At 40.3% G+C, this 16,491-nt stretch overlaps 1 protein-coding gene across 1 annotated transcript in view; it reads left to right on the forward strand.

Moving 5' to 3' along the window:
* LOC115354625 (protein kinase C-binding protein NELL1) overlaps nt 1-16,220 on the forward strand; it is a 227,583-nt gene extending 211,363 nt beyond the window's left edge. Inside the window, exons 16-20 of the mRNA XM_030045058.1 lie at nt 1,402-1,542; nt 8,965-9,158; nt 12,099-12,275; nt 14,421-14,645; nt 16,040-16,220. Of these exons, the coding sequence (XP_029900918.1) occupies nt 1,402-1,542; nt 8,965-9,158; nt 12,099-12,275; nt 14,421-14,645; nt 16,040-16,090 (788 nt within the window). The 3' untranslated portion in view covers nt 16,091-16,220. The remainder of the gene's footprint in view (nt 1-1,401; nt 1,543-8,964; nt 9,159-12,098; nt 12,276-14,420; nt 14,646-16,039) is intronic.
* Nucleotides 16,221-16,491: the final 271 nt, after the last annotated feature.

Raw genomic sequence — 16,491 nt, forward strand, 5'->3', positions numbered from 1 at the left:
TGACCAAATCTCTGACCTGAGACGTTGACAGAAGGCAGCGCTCCCGGCCGCTGTCACATCCGATCACCTACACTGTACCACGCTAATGGCACAACCATAACACACCGCTAAACGGTTTGCTCAAAGTTGTTCTCATTCCATGCACACAAAAACACACGTGCACACACATACACATATATTTTAAGGTTAAGACTGGGTCAAAGGTATCAACTGGGGCTTTCACAACAGGGCTACAGTATATTTTTAGTAGAGGATCAAAAGATCTGTTTGGAAACTATACTTTGTAGCTACAGAAATGTAAACTGGACTGTATTTTTGCTCTCAGATGAAAACCTTATAACTCGGCTTTTGTTGATTTTTTATGTTATTACTTCATCTGAAGGGTTAGGGTCTCTCTTCCTTATGTGGGCAGGTGCTGACCCTGCTCTACTTTACGTGGTGTTGGTTTGCTCTGAAGTGGATCAACCTTGACCTTCCTCTCTGAATGTATGAAATTCTGTGACCACGGTGCTGATGAAAGCCGTTCAGAAGCCCTTTATAAACTCACAAATAAATGGTGGTGAAGCTAAAAACATGGCTGTTTATCCTCCTGTGTTGGAAATACAGGATTTCACCTAACAGAGACAATATGAGACATTTACAGACATGAGAGTTAATAAATGATCCCTTGTTAGTCTTCCCTATTTGGTTCTGTAGTGAAAACTAGGTTGTGTTTTTTGCATTTAGGTGATTGAAAGTGTTTGCACAGGGCATGCTTTAAGTATCAGAGTGTGTGTGCAGGTCGAGTCCTATACAGCCAGAAGGAAGAGCGCTGCAGATGAGGAGCAGAGCTCACACCATACATTATGGATGAGAGAGATATACTCTCTAAGAAGGACTGAAGATCTAATGCCTCTGGGCTGTGCATGTGTATGCACACTGTACACCAGAGACAAAGTGCGCTGGGGAGAAACAGCCAAATGCGGAAAGGAAAAGACACAGATGTGCGTGTAGGAAACATCTCTGTTTGCAAATGGTTTGACTTCTAAAAGAGTTTTTGATCCCTGTTGTGGCAGACAGGCTGCAGCAGTATCTGCTCTCCCTGGCTAATGTGGGCAGCCACTGACCCAGCTTTGCTTTTCGCGGTGTTGGTTTGCTCTGAAGATCAACCTTCACCGTTACAACTACCATAGATCAAAGAGGAAGGGAAAAAATGACAGAATCCAGATGGGTTTAAGGTTTGTATGTGTAACCATGAAAATAATTTATACTGATGTTACTGTAGTGACTGTGTGTGTGTGTGTGTGTGTGTGTGTGTGTGTGTGTGTGTGTGTGTGTGTGTGTCTGTGTGTGTGTCTGTGTGTGTGTGTGTGTGTGTGTGTGTGTGTGTGTGTGTGTGTGTGCGCGCGCATGCGTCTTCAGATATCGACGAATGTGCAGAGGGCCTGATCGAATGTCATAACCACTCCCGCTGTGTCAACCTGCCTGGCTGGTACCACTGTGAATGCAGAAGTGGTTTCCATGACAATGGCTCCTACCTGCTGGATGGCAGCTCCTGCATCGGTGAGCATACATTGAATTGAATATATGCTTATCACCACTTCAAATGCCTTTGTAAGCCCAGCGGCTAGCTAGATCTTTGTCTCTTTGTCCAATCACTCAAGAACTTCTATAGCTCCCTAGCTCCCTCTTCAATTTGCTAAATCTCTCTTATCTTTGGTCTCCTATATGCCTTCATTGTTAGTCTTTGTCTCATTTGTCCTCTTTGAAAAGCTATACAGACATCTGTGTGGTGTATTTGAGTATTCGTGCATGCATGTGTGATGAGGATGAGGCTCTAACTAGCCACCCTGTAGCCTTACAAGGATCCTAATCAGCAGTACCATCCCCATTACCTCAAGATCTAACCACGCTCCGTGCAATCGTCGTGCACCCATAATGAGGTATTTATGAGGAACAAACGGCAGCCTCATGCTGCTATCAAATGTCGGTGTGGCGTTCCCTCTCCATCTGTTATCCTTCAGAGAGAGAGGCTGAGGTGGCACCAGAGACTGAGACAAGAGCAAAAGCAGAGGGAGCGTGCAGGTTGAGAGGAACTGAAACAGAGAAAGTAATAGAGACTCTCAGCAGGGCTCCAGGCCTGTGGTGTGACTGTGCACAGGCATGTTGATTATGCAAGGAGCAGAGAGCACAGTAAGATATCTAATCATGTTATCAATTAATAACCACCTTACCCTCCCCATCATTTGTATGAAAGTATCCTGCATTCACATTGTGAGCAGCTTAGCCAGTGGGTCTCTCTAGTGTGACTGACTGTGGGCAGTGCCAGAGGCTCTGATTGTCTCTATATGGAGGTCAGCAACTATAGTTTAGCTTTGGACAAGCAAATCATTAACTCTTATTACTAACTAATTTTAAAAAATCACTAAGTTGTTACTTTATGACTGATCCTGTGGTCGCTAAGCTCTATAGGAAATAAATGGACTCTTTCAAGGTTCTGCAGTTTAAGACAAAAAAAAAGTTGTCATAAAAATTATAGAATTTAAATAAAACAATAGTTGTCACTTTGGTGTGATCACAATAAGGGCACAAATTTGGTGATGGCATAACAAATTTGATATTTTCCGCCCTGTCACTGATATTGCCTCAAAATCATAATTGTCAGCATACAGTGTCACTCATGTCATTCTGCCTGCATTAAAGCAGAGGGTTCACAGTAGCTGAATATTTCTCAACAAATCCAAAGCACCACTTTCATTATTGCCAGTGCACTTTTGTTATGCGGTAATGGATGCAAGGAATGAGGCTGGATCGCTGATTGAAATGCTCTTGCTTTCGCTTAACCTTTAAATCAAAATGCAGCATCAGCAGTCAATTTTGATCCATTAATTCTGAGCGGAGGGGATGATTTCAGCACATTTCCCTAGATAGTGGTTTCACTCACATTCAGTTCTAGGAGGAAGTGATGGATGGGCCTACATCTCAATCTGTACTCCATGGTAGCATTGTGTCACATCGCCACATACAGTAAATGAGGGCACACACAGCCGAGGTTTCAGTCGTTTTATCCCTTGTCTTTTCTTCTTATTTCTGAGAGAGGCATGTTCGTCATGTTTTTCACCCAATTAGTAATGAGGGTCACAGTCAACTAAGTTTAGCACAACAAACCATTAGCAAAACATGTCAAACCGAGTCAACATAAATACGCTTCTTCTATTAATACACCTCTTCCATGTGTGACTGTTGGTGGATTAACATCCTTCACTGTCATCTGTGTTTCACAGTCAGATCGTTTACATGCAGCTTCTTTGCATAGAGCCTGCTCTGTAGGTAGTGTAGGTTTCCACATGTAGTGTTGAGCAGTGTACTGCATGTATAATACCACTAGCATTAATCTACAGAGGCTAAAATATTACATAGTTTTCAAAAGAAAAAAAAAAAAAACTACCGAAACACAATCACACAGTGAAATCAATCTTAGAATGAAAGAGAAACATTTAAATTGCTCCACCAACAACATAGTCTATATACCAGGATGCAGTGTAGCCACAAGACAGGTTGTGCTTTTATTCTGTTTCTGGACTAGAAACACTCCTGCTCACTTGCTCTCACTGGGCTACTGCTGTGTTCACTGCTCTCTTTCCATCTACACGTACTCTTTGCATTGTTGAAAGGTAATCTGGGAAATGTAGGAAATCAATCAGGGAAGTACAAGTAGACAAGGCAGGTTAAGAGAAAATGGGTACACCAAAAAAGTAAATTACAACATTTTATCACAAAACAAATCCCAAATTGTATTGAACATCACTGTTGAAATCTAACAGTGTCATTTTGGGATTTCTTACTTGGTTATTGAACATGGAAAATAACTTACGTATTTATGTTTTGGGTTGTATGTGTTTCTTCTTTTTGTCTACACATCTGTCTGACTCTGTTATACACCTGTTTCGAACTGGACAAGAAAAAATTCCTTTTCACAATAAAAGAAAAGGACTTTCCTGCCATTGGCCTTATTTCAGGTCTGAAGCAACCAACTCATAAACTCAAACACTGTTAAGATCATTTACAGCTCTAATTAGACATTAACATATTTGTTTGTACTCTTTGATCAGGGGCTTTGAACAAAGATATTCATGCCATGAAATATGATTTATACAGTGTGATTAGTAAAAGTGCTTAGGGCTTATATTTGCATGTTGTTAAATGTTGAGATGTTGTTAATGACATGCTCTCTCATGACTTTATGGTATAAATATAGGGAGGTGGGTGTCATTATACATGATTGTCTGTGTACGAATGTTTGTCATCAGCCAGATGAATGTATAGAGCTGTGACAGTATATCCACCACCTTTTCTCACCCCACTGTGCAGTATTAGGCTGGGAGCCAGCAGGAGAAATAAGTGCGAATGACAATTTAACAGGATTTCTTCCTTTCCACAATATCCCTCCCAACAGCCTCTCATGAGTCAACCAAACAGAAAGTAGCATTTTTGTAATGAGAGGGTGAAGCCTGCTCAAAGTGGAGCGCAGCAGCACCAGTCAGTTAACCACATCAACAGCTGCAATTTAGCCAAGACTGTGCAACAACCATGCAGGGAAAGGCGGAGAGCTCTGGGGACAAGAATTAGGGAGACAAAGGAGGATAGTATTTTGATAGAGTACTGGAGAGGGAAAAAAGACACAAAGTCTCTTTGTGTGCCTGTCTTGCAGTCTGTGTATATGTATGTATGTCATTGTGCACATAATTGCCTCTGCCACGGAGGTTATGTTTTTGTCCTTGTAAGTCAGTTTGTTTGCCTGTCTGTCAGTGGGATGTCTCAAAAAGATATTTGTGGCACAAGTTGGCTGCTCAGCAGCATTGCACTCACATTCTGTTTCCTTGGAAATCAAAGTCTTGATTCTTCATCCTAAGGGTGTGTTTGCAGAGTGAAGAAATCAATTTAACTTAAAATTCAACAGATAAAAAAAAAAAAAACATGTATTTGGTTGTGACACCATGTTGAGAGGTGTTCAGTGTTGGTGGAGGCTTGTGCTATCTAAGCACCTCCTAGTTGAATGATGTGTCTATTTTGCAAATATCCAAGGGCTTCATTGTTGTTTTAGTGCAAAGTCCAGCATATTGCATGGCTGTGGTAGTCTCAGGGGATCCTGATGTGTGTTACATGAATGCACCACACTTTTATCATCTTTGAAGTGACCAAGCGCTCAAAATCCTCTCTGAGGGAATGCTTTGGAGGGCCTTTTCCTAAGTAATTAGACTTGACCAAATGATCCTTAGCAGTCCTTTTCATTTTCCACATCTAAAAAAAAAATCTGTATCTTTCTGCAGCCTCCGCCTGCCATCTCTCATGCCTCCTTTCCTGTGTCCTAAAAGAAGAGAGTGTAGCTCAGATACAGAGCATTAGACCAGGAGAGCTATCCTCAAGTGAATAGCTCACATCAAGAGAGAGAAAATAGGGTGTGTTGGTGCATTATGTTGAGTTGTGTTGTTGTTATGATGTCAGGTTGGATTGTTTGGTGGTTGGCTTGTTTCATTATGTTGATATGCTGTGTTTTGTTGTGTTGCAGTTCATTTGTTGTGTTGCATTTTGTTGTGCTGTATTAAGCTGCACTGTGTTTTTTGCATTGTGTATTATCTTGTGGTGTGATACACTGTGATTTGGTGTGATGAGTGGCCACAGCAACCACTGAGGTCACTGAAGACATTTCCTTGGTAGTTTCTGTATTAATCTGTATATCTTATTTTTAACCACTTAATGCAATAATTTATCCCATAAAAAACAGTACTATATAATTGCCATTAACTTTGTAAAATACTGCCAGCAACCATGGTAAATCTCAAATCAAGAGCTGATTAATAACTATTATATGTTAATTCATTGAAGCATGATATTTTCTTTTCTTTTTTTCTTTGTTTTTGCTTTTACCAAACTACTTGAGTATAGTCATCTAGCTAACAATGTGAGTAACCTTGACTGCATTGCACCCACAGATTCAATGTGTCTGAAAAGGCTGCCTTTACTTGAAAGATACTGAGTTCACTTTGGGTTTTTTACACCTGGAAAATGTCTCTAGTAAGCATGAAATTAGTATCACTTAACAGTATTGACCCATGAATTTGCAGCTGGCCACCGTGGTCACCTGATGCTATGGATACAGCTGGCAGGGCTATAGTACATGTGATCATGATACAACCACATGAACCTGCTGCGCCACTCAATATACAGGAAATGGAATTGACTGCTTCAAAAGAAAAGCTCTCTGGCCAAATAGGTTCTTTTTGCTTGCTTGTGGTGAAAGTGTATAAAGCCATTTTATTTAAATAGTTCTATGTTAACATTCATATAAAACAAAACCTTCTTGATGGCCCTCAAACGCAGCTGCCCCACCCAGCTTTGTCAAAATTAGGGGTTGGCTATAGCCTTGGTTGGGCTTTACATTGTTTTACATTGTTTTGTATTGCACTTTGGTGTGGTGTGTTGAGGTCCATTGTATTATGATGTACTATGTTGTGCTGTGTTGCTCTGCGTTGTGTTGTATTGAGAATTGTGTTGAATATTGTGTCGAGGGCTGCAGCAGCTGTACGCAGCAGTCCCCTTGCTTTATTGCCCTGTCTCAGAGCTGCATGGGCTGCATCTCAACACACATTTATTATCCCCAATGCCTTAGGGAGAGACAGGTGGCTTTAATAAACATATTGTGCATAAAGATGAGGATAATACACCACCGACTCCCACAATCTCCCTGCATGACAGGTTGTGCATGTTCATATTCCCTTTCTCGCTCTCGCTCTCTCGCGCGCCCTTGCTCTCTCTCATTGTGATGTACATGACCTTTCCATATGGGCTGTCTAGAGACACAAATGAATTAAATACAGTTTAAATACTAAAATACTGAGCTTTCTGATGCCTTCTAATTACCAACATCTGTCTTCAGAAGCAATTGTTTGTTTTGTTTTATAAAGGGGTATGCACACCCCTTTATATGTGTGTGTGTGTGTGTGTGTGTGTGTGTGTGTGTGTGTGTGTGTGTGTGCATGCATCTATGCCTGTGAGCATGTGTGTCTTTGTGGTACATACAGGATTGTTGGTTCATGCTTTTATCTATAACTGTATGTATATGTGCATGTACAACACATCCACACATAGACATGGGTGCTTCAAAGGGTTTTTTGTGTGTGATAGTAAGTATCTCTAAGTAAGCTTTTCACATTCTGCTTGTAAGAGTATGCCTCATCTGCTAGCAGCAGCTTGTGGCTGAATGTGGTGAATGTAGCATGAAGAGCATTAATCCTTTACCAGCGGAGGTATGTCTGTCTCACTGATGGGGATTTCATTTAGTATATGCAAATAGCCCATCGCAGTCACAATAAATTCCCGGCAGGGCTGTTTTCCTCTTCCCATCAAGCCGACTTGATACAGCAACCAATTAGAGTGTGTGTTCAGCACTGTCACAGTATATTGTTGTGGCTAGTGCGGCCACAGCTTCAGCCAGGCATCACGTCAACCCAGAGGAGTGCTGCCTCCCAGATAGCACTCATCATTCACCACCGGGGAGAAATGCAATTAAAAGTTAAAGGGAGTTCACTCCCTGAGACGCTTGATGGATGTGTTGCTCTATTTTGACTGATTGTGGGTGAGACCATAGGCTCTGATTCCACCTAATGCAGTGGTCTGCAGCTACAAAGTTTGAACAGGAAAATCGTGTACTTTTCCTCCCTCAGTGTTGCCTCTCATTATATTACTTTGTTAACATAATTAGCTGGCAAGGGCAAATGAACAGAATTTTTCCAATAAAGTGACTTCAGAGCTCACCATTGATCCCTCAACACATGCAGCCTTTCTGCCACGATTGTTTTTTCGCAGTAGTCTTTCAAATAGAAGTCATAAAGAGATTGGCTGGAATCAAGTTCTAGTTAGTTTTGCACTTGCGAGACAGAGCTATTGTTCATGAAATGAACAGCATTACGGAAACAAGGAGGTGTGAAAATCTGATTGCCCGTCGATGGTCAGTGATTATGAAAAAGCACACTTGGTTAGGATTGGAAATACACAGTCCATAAATGCTTTTTTCTCTGTATTTTGTACTTTGGGGCTTTACCCATGCAACAGTAGCAGGGTGTTTTCAGTTTCATTAGGTATGATTGGTGAGAGCTCTGCTACTGTGGGACATAATATGGTCTTTTTCTCTCCTAATGACTCACACATTTAGTAAGGATAAAGATTATTATTCTTACACTTAGTAAGGATAAAAAGAGTTATTAAATGCCATTGCTTAATAAAGGGCATGAGCAGACTGTTTCTACACTGTTTCTTGCATATTGATGAAAAGAGAAAATCAAAATCTAGTCCAGCCTTTTCATTTAATCTTTTGGATAGTGGTGAAAAAAAGTTTAATGTCTCTTGGCTTTGATGATTCAGCTGAATCTGCTACCAAGTGAATACATGATTGGTGTGTAGGGCCGGGTGATTCGATGACATCACTCAGCTATATCATCTCGGATTTGATTGTAATATCATGATATGGTCTTATGTGTTGCTTTTTCCTAGATTTAAAGGCTGCATTACAGTAAAGGGATGCATTTTTCTGAACTTATTAGACTGTTCTGGTATTTTCCTCTACCTGCTTGGTGATCATATCCTCATTAGATTACTAATGATAGTTTATCAAAAACCTCTTGTGTGTAAATATCATATAGAAAATACAATATTGTTGCAATATTGATATTGAGCTATTAAGTCAGACATTTTGATGTGTTCATATGTCCCAGCTCCATTTAAGTGACTCAAAGCATGATGCCAGGTATATATGTAAGGCATACTATATGTACATGTTCCAGTTAATGTGGAAAAAAATATAGACATTTTTTGTAAATGTGCACATTTACCACTTTAGCGTTTACCAGCAAGTTTTTGGCATATAGTTTAGGCTTTTGATAATTGACCATTCGTAATTACAGACCATGATTTTTTTGTGTGTTCCAGACATCGATGAGTGCGGTTTGCAGACACACACCTGCTGGAACGACAGCGTCTGTGTGAACCTCCCAGGAGGCTACGACTGTGTGTGTACATCCGGACCGGGCTGCAGTGGAGACTGTCCACAGGAAGACGGGATCAGACGTAACGGGGAGGACTGGAAACCCAGCTTTGACCGCTGTGCCATATGTTCCTGCAAGGTACAGAGCACGCAGCACCTGAAATTAAATACATTAAACAAAATCCCACCACGGCCTTGTCTTATTTATTTACTTTTATTTGATGGCTGAATGACAATAAAGTCTGAGTCTGAGTCTGAGTCTGAAGTAAAATTTCATAAGTTGATAGTCATGACTAAAGCCAGAGCAGAGTGTTTCCATGATAGAATATTTTCTCCTTTCCTGGTTCTTTAATGTTATTCTTCAGCTCAGAACAGTTGTCTGTTTTCTGTAATCCTCTTTTATCTTTTTGGCTAAAAGTATTTTTGTTAGTTAGTTTGCGTGTTTATTTCTTTGCTTACAACCCATTAAATCAATACAGCTTTCTGCTTACAGACATCGGCTCAGGTCTGAACTGATGTCAGTCTTTACCTACAGGATTATGTCTCTTGATCTTTTCAAATAACTACCCTGCAGTGCATGCATATACATGATGATGTGGGGTGGTTTAGCTAAAACTTGTATAGATGTTTATAAAACACAACATTATGTATTTCTGATCAGATTCGCCAAAGTAAGCATCAGTGTCACTTTATGGAAATCAAGTCTCACCGCTCCCCTCTGTTTGTCATCAGTAACCTGCTTTACATTTGGTAAATATTTGTGGCAGCTTAATAACTCATTGCTTGGCTCCGGTGCTGATATGAAGCTTTGTAGTGTGGCTGCAGGAAAGTGAGATATTGATCAGATTTGTTTTTGGGAAAGTCGGACTCAGGCAGTGAGATTTATAATAAGCAACAGTGAGTAACATTTCCAGTGTTGGCAGGTGAACGCCATTAACTACAAGGTAGGATGGCAGCCAGCAGTACGCTGAACAGCAAGAGAGCCACTGGCCTGCAGACAGTGAAGGATCCTGAATGCTGTTGTAACTGTGTAAAGGGAGATAGAAAAGAGAAGGAACCTGGGTCAGAATATAACATGGCCTGTGGCAAAAAACGTCCCCAGGATTATTGTTATTATTTTTTGCAGAAGAAAAAAAGGAGGATTCGGACCGCTGTGTGGGTCCTCAATCAGGCAAACACGAATCAGGTGCTCTTTGGAGAGGGCTGGCTCAATGGAAAATATATTTTTATGTTTTCTCCTTTTAAAACAAGCATCCTGTGTAGAATATGACAGGCAAACTTTAAAAAAAAAAACAAAACAAAAAAAAAAACATCCAAGGCATACTGTTCCACTAAAAAAATGTTAAAAGGCCTTTATTACTACATGGCTAAGTGTGATTTAAAAACCTGGCTGCTGACCAACACGTTTCAGCTCCACGAGCCTTCATCAGGGCGCAGAGAGAATGACAGCAAGTACATGTCAGTATATAGTGACCCAAATCAATGTCCCTCAGACATACTGTCATTCCCTCCCTTTACTTTTTTTCATTTTACCCTGTTTGTATTGATTTGTTGAGAGGTCACACTAGTCACATGTGAATGGGCCCCAGTGTCTTCTAAGTAACTGATCGGAGCCTGTTACTGGAAAATTAAATGTGTTGTGGAGCATTTTTGTTGTTGCTGTTGTTGTTGTTTGTTTGTTTGTGTGTGTGTGTGTGTGTGTGTGTGTGTGTGTGTATACAGTTTGAAGCAGTAAAAAATGTTGGCACCACTAAACCAACAGTTGGGGAAAAAAAAAAAAAAAAAACTCAACAATGGCCAGTGGAAGATGGACTAGTTGTTAGGCCTGCTGCCGATTTCCAGCAATGAAAAAGAAGTTCAAACAGATGTTATTGAAACAGATGGAGTGTTTGTTTGCCAATACACAATTAAAATGTATGACTCCATAGTTTGAAAAATAAATAAATAAATAAATAACCCCAAAACAACAACCACAATGGCTTTAAAATTAGATAATTTTTTTCTTTTTTAAAAAGTAACCCGAATGGAATTACAGCAGCTTGCCCCTGGACTGTGATCTGATCAATTCCTAATCACTGATTTAAAATGACTGCAAAGAAAATGTCATCTGTGCTTATCAAAGTCAGTTGTCATAAACAGGCAATAATGATGTTTGGTTAGCTCATCCATGCAGCATTAATATGCATGCCTTGTTCCTAGTCTTATGCCCGTTGTTAAAGGGAGCAGTCTGCCTTTATGCATCCAGCCAGTCTGGTGGAATTGGCAGTAATTTCCCAGCAACTTCAGGGTTGTAACCATAAAGACCAAGGCCATCACAGATCAGTGATATTAGCATCCTGAGACTTACCGGTTACTGTAGCAAGACAGTATGCATCAATATAACATTGGCGGTGTATCGCTCTTTAATGGTATGCGGGATAATTTTATGGCTCCCATACATTTTGTAACAGCCATTTTATATAAGATTTTTACATCTCTATTACACTCTGGTCCCCAGGCCAGACTGTGCTGGCTGTGCTGAGTAAAATGGACCATAAAGTTTTCACTGGGCAGAAGAAGAGAGCCAGGGACACAGCGCCTGAAGACACACAGCTTCCTCTGTGATCGACTTTACATTCCAACCCTGACGCCGCGCTTCTAATGCATTCATGCTTCATTTGCAGATCAAATAAGGAACACTCACAAAATAGAGACTTCACAGCCCCTTAGAACACATAATTACTGTATAGATGTGCTGCCCTTGAATAGTTTAAATAGGCACAAAGCTTTTTGCTATAGGCTTCCAAAGGTACCACCACACCCAATGTGTCCCAGCTAATGTGTCCCAGCTTCCTCTGGGACACATTAGACTTTCAGAGACATTATTGAACAATTACAAAACAAAAGAAATGGTGCCAAGAAGATAAAATGCCGATTTTCCTGTAGCTGCAGTCAGATAGGAACTGTTTTATCAGACGTGGACAGCACTGAATTGTTGATATCCCACATTTAGAGAAAAAGGCCAATATCAGCCTGATACATCAGCATGCAGTGACCTCGGTCTGTTTCTCCCATGATCCCTGTGATGTTTGGCGGGCAGGACGGTCAGACGTTCTGCAGGAGGAGACCTTGTGATTGTGGAGACGCAGATGAGGATCTGTTCTGCTGTCCTAGCTGCGACAACAGGCCCAGCAGCCAGTGTCTGGACCAAAATGGACGCACACTCTACCGCAGTGGAGGATCGTGGCTCTACGGCTGCCAGCAGTGCCGCTGCATGGTCTGTACACACTTTTATACACACTCATATATTCCCTTTTTTTTCTCTTCAGTTAATTTGATGCATTTCCCCAAAACAGAGCCCTATGCTCTCACATATAACCAGCTGTTCAAACACCATTTTGCAATACATTTACATTCTCATTATTTCGATGCAAAATAGAAAATCATCATGCTTTCAAAATAGTTCACACAGCTGTCTAAACTAAATTTTGCCAGAAAGTTTACCTTTTAGTCAATATTTCCGTAATATATTTTTATTAAACAATACTTCCGCCTCCTTAGTTTATCACACATGGACAAACATAAAAATGTCAACAGTGACATTAGGAAAATCAACATATCTCTTGCATATAAACTTAAATGTGGCATATTATATAGCAAATTTATCAGTTTGAGGCACAGATGTTTTGCTTAGTGTAAAATAAAGCATTTCATTAATCAATTATAGATAAAAATCCATTAAATCATTTAAATTAATCACATAGATTGTTTAACATTATGATAACTGTGTTTATACCACTACTATTTCTGTGTGGATGAGGCTGAGTAAAAGATTTAATCAATAGATTAATCTTTTTTTGTTTGTTTCTTTGTTTGTTTTTCAATTTCAACTTTTTTATCTCATAATTATGTTTTTTTATCTCATAATTTCAACTTCTTATCTCATAATTTCGACTTTTTATCTCATAATTATGTTTTTTTATGTCATAATTTCAACTTCTTATCTCATAATTTCAACTTTTTATCTCATAATAATGAGTTTTTATCTCATAATTTCGACTTTTTTATCCCTGGCGGAAATGGGCTTCGATAGTATGTAGACAATAGCACAAGTAAAATATTTAAGTGTTATAAGTGTTTGGAAGGAGCTACGGATGGGGTAAAATAAAGAAACAACCCTAGGATAAATTAAATCTACGGGGGGTGGAAGAAGGGAGCAGATCATACTGATCATACAGCCGCTGAAGCTGGGGTCATTTTTTTTGCCGGAGGACAGCCTCATCAGAACAGCTGAGGTCAAGCAACACCAGCAACACAACTTTCTCACATCAACTCTTTACCACAAGCCTCCAAAGTGTACATTTTGACACATTTTACACATTGCTCTACAATAATGATAGCTACGAATTTAATTATTTCAGTTCCAACAAGCAGGACATTTTCACTTTCCTGGACAGTTGGTTATTTGGAAAAATGTCATCAAGCCTCACTCTGTATCTCATCAAAAAATGTGGTGACGCCATGCTGTGGATCATTAAAAAAAGTGACAAGGAGGAAGATTGTTATATAGCCTGGGCTGAAAAATACTGAACATTTCCTTTAAGCCTTTGGTCATATAGTTAAAAGAAATATTTTAAAAGATACACAGGAAAGTGATTGCAGTAGCTTGGTATACGTTCATGTTGAAGGTTGCAGAAGGATGGAAGTATTTAGTTGACAACTGGTGCATCTCCAAAGAGTTTCGCTAATAATGCACCAGGTGTTTGAGAAGCTGCATTTCATGAATAAAAGACAGACATTTCTCATAATGAATGCAATATGGCCAGATTGTAGGAAATGTTTGATGATACAAACAGATGACATGAAAGCACAAAAGCTTCCGATCAGCGTGAAGCCTTGAACCAGGCCCCTACTCCGCTGCTTGGTTTTTTGTGTGTGTGTGTGTATGCACGTGTGTGTGTGTGTGTGTGTTTGTGGAGAAGTATGATAATTACCTTTCTAATTAGAGATGTGGTGCTGCTGTGGCAACACTGTCCTGATGCAGTGTGTGAAGTGTAATTGCAGTCACCAGTCCAGTTGATTAACACAGGGAAATGACACACACACACACACACACACACACACTCTATCACATTTATTTCCTGTCTTTCTTTCTCTCAATTTCTGTCCTTTCCTTTGTTTTTTCCTATCACTTTCTCTTTCCTGCTTTTTTGTCCTTCCTTTTTCCCCTTTCTTCCTCTCTTCTCTCCCTCCTTTCCCCATTCCTTCCCTTTCTTTCCTTTCTCCCCATACATTCCTTCTTCTCATAATTCTTGTCCTCTTTGCAATCCCTCCTCACTACTTTTTTTCTTCCTTCCATCCTCCCTTCTGTCCCTCTTCCACCCGTCCTCCTCTTTTCCCTGGCCCCGTCTCTGTGCTGTAGGAGGGCGAGGTGGACTGCTGGCCTCTGGTGTGTCCTGTGTTGATGTGTGAGTACACAGCGGTGGCGGAGGGCGAATGTTGCCCGCGCTGCGTCTCCGATCCCTGCCTGGCCGACAACCTGTCCTATGATATCAGGCAGACGTGCCAGGACCCTGAGGGCATCACACGCATCAGCGGGGACACATGGCACATGCCCAACTCACCCTGCACCACCTGCAAGTGCAAGGTAGGACAACAGTCGTCTGCCAGGCCATTACGCACAACAGTCACAACAACAGTTTGCTTTAGTCACACTGCAGCCATGTTTGATTTTGGCTCGCTAATTCAGGAGAGCGTCCGACTGAAAATTCACTCTCAATTATGAATGCAATTCATTCGCTGCTGTTTCCGTTTAACAGTCTCATAAATTAAATATGTCTTTTTTTTCTGAGATTGAATGTCATTTTCACTTAAAATTATTTTTGTATCCCTTTCCTCCTGTTTCAGTCCCTATGCGCATAGTTTTGTGATGTGCAAAATGTCAATTCATGACAAAGAATTAATTTCATGTCAGCTTCAATATTGACTCATAATGCTCCTTAATAATGAGAACTGAAGTCTGGTCTTGTACACTGCAAGTATTAGTATCAATTTGAACCATTTACTGTGTACTCCTTATTGAAACTATGAATGGCATTTGCAAGTAATGCCCAAAAGCCTTACTAGTTATATTGTGTTTTGTTCCATGAAGTAAAATAGATCAACTAACATTACCTTTGTGAATTTTCACCCTTCACTTCACTGTCAGCTGTAGCTGCCTGTGTTTTTCTGTGATAAGCTAAATATAAATGAAGAGTAAACACGTCTCTGCCAAAACTGATAATAAATACATGATCAAAATTCACAACGGTTATACTGGTGAATGTATTTTAACACCTTGAAGAATACACACTGAAGCTTTTTTTCTGAAAAGCCCTTTCATATCTTCAACAGGGAGTTTGCAATGCACACTGTGACTATACACAATACATAAGTATTGTGTATATCAGTATAAATCATAGGTCGTCAGAGCCGTGCATCCTTGTTTCTTAAGTGCTTGGTAACTTACAATTTGAAAAGTGCACAACAAATACATATTTTTTTTTATTTTATGCATCACAAAGAGGACAGCAATTTGGTTGTATAAAGGCACTGAGTTAATTGAGTTAATTTCTCATCACTTGAAAACAGAGATTCAAGGGCAGTTCTTTTTTGGTAGCTGCTCTTATTAACTATAATTGATGCCTCAAAATAGCAAAAAAGAAAAAAATAATAAAAAAAACATTAAAGTACACTCCAATTTTCCTGGCAATGACCATGATAACCATAATACCATTTTATCTGCTCACATGCATGAACCCCAGAGGAAGAAGCCCATTGATCTTGGTGACTCTATGACCTTTCTGTCAAGCCCAACTCGTCATTTCGCAGATATACCCTTCTCTGGTTGACTGACCCCACATCTAGTATATTTTTTTTTCTTTGTTCTTTTAGTAGGACCCTCTGGAAGACACCCAAATGCTCCTACATGTGATATGTGTTTATTCTGACTAATTTTTTACTGTCCTCTGCTTCCCCACCCTTCCATGCTGCGCTGCTCAGAATGGGAATGTGTGTTGCTCTGTGGATCTCGACTGCCTTCAGAACAACTGAAGCTCCACTGCTTGAGAAAACCTCCTCCTCTCCTCTTCTCCGCACTTCTCTCCTTTGCTTCATTTCACTCCAGGAGTGCCACGCTCCTTCCACGTTACAACTCTTACCTTGGATCCGTAGTACAAACACACACACATGCGCGCACACACACACACACACACACACACACACACGCGCGCATGCCGGTGTGTGCACAAAAAAATACAAATACACTGGACTGGATGTCAAGACCATGAGTTGGGCTTTTATGCCATAGCTCTGATGATATGATGTGTGTGTGTGTGTGTGTGTGTGTGCGTTCAGTCATTCCCTTCATTGCTTGCACCACAGTCACTGTGTATAATGTACGTGGTGGTGTTTCCATTTCGTTACATTTCTTGGGGAATTCTGTTTGGCAGAAG

This window comes from Myripristis murdjan, chromosome 3 (assembly GCF_902150065.1).
Source record: "Myripristis murdjan chromosome 3, fMyrMur1.1, whole genome shotgun sequence".
Classification (NCBI taxonomy): Eukaryota; Metazoa; Chordata; class Actinopteri; order Holocentriformes; family Holocentridae; genus Myripristis; species Myripristis murdjan.